We start from the raw sequence: 4,426 nt of genomic DNA, 5'->3' as shown, positions 1-4,426 counted from the left end.
TGAGGAAACTAAGAGTTGAGGCTAAGACAGTTATGAGAAGGGAGTACGGAGATAACATTAGATTTTTTAAAATACTGACAGCAAATCTGCCCACCTGGTGGACGGGACACAGCCCGAATAGACACTGGCACAATTTTAACCCAGTAATTAATGAAAAAGTTTTTTTTTTTTTTTTTTTTTTTGTGGAGGAAAAAAAGGTAGCATTCCCCTGTTAAGCACTGAAAGAAAATTCAGAGAAAATGTAAAGGCACTAAGCCAAAGGAAACGCAACTCTTGCCACACCCAGTTAAACAGGCAAATCCCCCCAAAGACAGGTGTTTTTTCAGCCCAAATATTCATCAGACTAAGTAACCTAACTGTACCTATTGCGCTTTGATTTCGTAACCAAAGCTTTCTCTAAAAGCGAACACATGAAGGAAGCTAGCACAGGTACAAGCGAGCATAAGTTAGTCCCCTTCGCATCTAGGGAGCTATCTAACATATACAGCACCCAGCGTATTTTTTTTAAGGAACGCGGTTTGAAATCGCTCCCAGGATCTGTATCTGGCGCAAGGAACCACGCACCAACAGCATCAAGCAGTCGTTCTGCCTTTAATGTGTCGTTTTAGAAGTTCACCATGGAGTGATCCAGGGGCAGGTGGACTGCCGGGCGTCCCGGCCCTTGCGGCCCGGACTTGACAACGAGCAGCGCTGCGTCGCGGCCACCGGGTGGGCGGTAGGCGGCCGGCGGCGGCGGGGCGGAGCGACGGTCAGCTAGCTGTGGGACGGCTGGCTTTGCGGTTCGTCGCTTGTAGAAACTTCATCCGAGGACTCTTCCAGGCCGGTGCTGTGTTCGCTGGCACCACGTGGTGCTCCTCCGTTGTCATCCTCGTCTTTCTCGTGCTGCAGGTCGTTGGAGATGAGTCGTCTGGCCAGCTGGATGTTCAGGCCTTCGTTGTGGTGTAGTTTCCTTTTCATTTCGAACTGCCGCTGCTTTTCCTGCGCGTCGAAAAAGGTCTTGCTACTGTGTGCTCCATCACTGTCGGGCTCCCCCACCTGACGGCTCCATCGCGAGGTCCCGCTGGCGGCCAGTTTCTTAGCTACGACGTCCGGGCTCATGGTGTCCTTTGCGTCCAAGTCGCTCCCTGGGTCTTCTCCGTAGTCTCGCTGGCCGCAGTGGGGGCTGCTGGGCTCGTTTATCTTCATTAAGTCATAGTCTCTGTAGGCCCGACGGTGTGTTGCCAGGATGTTGGATTCATCCCATTTTTGGGACTTTTTTCTCTGTACCTCCTGGATGTTCCCTCCGGACTGCGGGGAGGAGGCCGCCACAGAGGAAGCAGTGGAGCTTTTATTCTTCAGAATCCCCTTGATGGGCCGGTGCGAGGCGGCGGAGGCCGCCATGCCTGAGGAGCCAAGGGCCGCGGGGCGGGGGTTGGGCCGCCGCAGACGCCTGCCCGCTCTCCTGGCTGAAACTGCAGCTCAGTCTGTTCTGGACGCTGGTCCCAAGGCGCTGGCGGTCTGACTCTGACCCTGCGTCACAAAAGGACAACGCAGACGACGCCACAGAGGTGGCCACTGCCGTCACGGCCCACGTCATGGCCGCCATCACCGCCTTGCAGGCCCTGCCGGGGTTTGGGGGTTTTTGAAGGAGTAATATAGGAAGTGTCCCCACATTGCCCTCGAAACAAGAAAGCACTGTGTTGTGAACGTCTGTGCAGCCTGTCTGTGTGCCGGAGGCTGTGTAAAACATGTCTCATTGTGGGTCCCGTCAGAAATTTGAGTCATTACTATGGCTGGAGAGATTGGAGGTGTAGGGGTGATTATCTTCTGCTCCTTCCTTCTGTTGCCATGCACATCTCTCTCTCCCCTACCTACTTACACACACACACACACACACACACACACACACACAAAACCCCTGGTCTTCCTCTCCTACTCTGCCTCTTGGTTAATGGCCCCATATCCAGCCACTTACACCAGCTGGAACCTGGCATCATCCTCCATGCCTTACTCTCCAATCCAGCCCTCAGACACTGGCCTAAATATCTCAAGAAACTCTCCGATTCTCTCTCTTCCACCATCACCCCATTTCAAGTCACTACCATCTCTTGCAGGGAATACAGCCACAGCCTTTGAACTGCTCCCCCCATAACCCCTCTTGCTGCCTTCCAACCTCTTATCCACCTTCTAGCCAGAGTGGTCTTTCCAAAACACCCATCAAATCTTGTCATATCTCCCTTTCAAACCCCTTAACAGCTGCCCATTTTCTGTAACATAAAGACAAAAAAACAGAAGAGATCAAAATAGGCAGCTCTCTGAACTGCTCATACATCTGGAGCATATTACCCCCCCCCCCCCGCCCCTTTGAATTCTGGCCTTTCTGTGGCCAGTAGCATCCACCTTCCTTCTTGTCCCAGAGGCCATTTCCAGGTTCTTCCCTCAGTCTGGAATGCCCCTTCAGTTTTCAGCTCAAACATGATTGCCTTATGCGGGCCTGTTTCCCGAGCCCCAGGGCAGACAGGCCTTCCTGTGCTATCATGGCCTCTATTATTTTCCTTGGCACTTGTGATTATACTATCTGTGGACGCTAGATGGGAAACTCTGAGAGAGGAAGGAAGATGTGTTTTTTGGCTCATGATCATCTCCCACTCTGGATCTTCACAACATGACGCTGTACTTGGCACATAGTAGGTATTACAAGAATATTTATCTAGTGAATAATGAGAGGTGATGGGGAACTGGAAGAATGAGATGTGTGAACAGAGAAAAGCCTTTACAGTCTTACAATTTGGCCAATCAGTCACGTGAGGAAGAAAAAAAAACCCGTATGTGGAATTTGGGGGCTGTTAGAGGAGTGACTTTGGAACATTTTGTCCTTCACAGGCCTCATATTTCATAGGCAGTGACATTCTTCTAAAAAAAAAAAAAGAAAAACAAAAAGGAAATTAAGATCCAGTTTCACATTCTCCCCTCCAGGTAGTATTCACAAGATTTTTTTTCCTTCTGATAACATTTTGCTTCCTCTTCTCTCCCTCAAGGTCTTTCTGCATTTGTGAACCACAAAAGCAAAAGCATGAAAGAACCATAAAACTTTTACAAGGGTCTCAAGCACCTTGAGTTCAAGTTGTCCTGTATTCTCCAAAGTCCTACTAACTTCAGAAACTCTGCAATCACTTTAAAACTGTGTTATTCATCTCAGAAAAAGAATTTCCTGATACCCTACTCTTTGAAAAAAAAAAAAAAAAGCTGTATTATGTGGTGAGGGCTTTCAGGGATTCAAAAGCTGATAGTCAAGGCTATAGGAAAACCCTCCGGTATGTGCGGGGAAGAAAAAATAACCTTCATTATTCAAAAATACTCCGGGCTACCCTTCTAAAAAGCCTCACTGAAAAGCAGCACAGATCTGCACAAACGTGGTTTGTCCTCCTGGCTGGTAGGCACAGTGGGTCTGTACATGTTTAGCTGTAAACAGGATGTTAAGGGAGACGCTGATTCCAGTGCATTGGGATTTTGCTTTTGTCCATACACAGCACCCACCCCCACATACTGTGATCTGAATATACAAGCTGCTCAATATATAATGAGTCAGCGATCCGGTAGTTCTTACATCTTCTGAAATTCATCTTTTCAGTAGCACAAAGGCAGTTCATGCTGGGCAGGAGCACTGTGATTGTGACCTATTACATGGGCCACAAACAAAATGGTTTGAAGAAGGAAACCACCAGGCCTGACAGATTTCCGTTGTACGTTACTTAAAAGTAATTCTTTTTCACCTACCATTTGCTCATTATCTGCTTAATTAATGAAGGAGTCCCTAAGAAAAACCCAAATTTTGAGTTCTTGTTATCAAGCTAAAAATTCTCAATCTCAGTAACGTTATCACAAGCTTGAGTTGGAAAAGATCAGCAGGCTTTCCAACATTCCTCTCTCTTTACGTGATTCACTTGTTATTGCCCTAGGACAAGAGCTGAGCAGATATGTCTGAAGCTCCATCACACACACACACACACTCTTCAGGGCTAACTAAAACTTTCCCAGTCAATGATACATTATATAAAATTTAGATGTATGCCTAGAAAGTTCTTTCAACAAATATCTAGTGACCATCCATTGTATTTCCAAGACTAGAACCTTCGTTTCAAATGCACAAAAAAGCAAAGTGGTGCTTCGGTGGTCCTCATTGGGTTAATGTTTGATGAATACATCTAAGTATCTATGCTGTTCTATCACTGCCATTTAAAAAATCATTTAAAAAATAATGATATTTAAAATGTCATTTGAACCCTCCCACGTTTGCACAGGATCAGAGTATTTGGCAGAGTGTGGATTGACTCCAAAGGTTTGTTTCTTCCCTTGAGAATCACCTATTTTTCTATGGAGACATTCTCCAAGCACTGTAAGTATGGGGGTTGATTCAAAAGGAGAACCGGGCCAGGAACAAAGAAAT

At 47.1% G+C, this 4,426-nt stretch overlaps 1 protein-coding gene across 1 annotated transcript; it reads right to left on the bottom strand.

Moving 5' to 3' along the window:
* Positions 1–572: 572 nt before the first annotated feature.
* Positions 573–1,485, bottom strand: PPP1R2C (PPP1R2 family member C). Its single transcript, XM_072816001.1, has one exon. The coding sequence runs from the start codon at positions 1,378–1,380 to the stop codon at positions 754–756; it is 627 nt and encodes a 208-aa protein (XP_072672102.1). The 5' UTR covers positions 1,381–1,485; the 3' UTR covers positions 573–753.
* Positions 1,486–4,426: the final 2,941 nt, after the last annotated feature.

Source organism: Canis lupus, chromosome X (assembly GCF_048164855.1).
Source record: "Canis lupus baileyi chromosome X, mCanLup2.hap1, whole genome shotgun sequence".
NCBI classification, from domain to species: Eukaryota; Metazoa; Chordata; class Mammalia; order Carnivora; family Canidae; genus Canis; species Canis lupus.
This window is presented reverse-complemented; position numbering and strand designations above follow the sequence as displayed.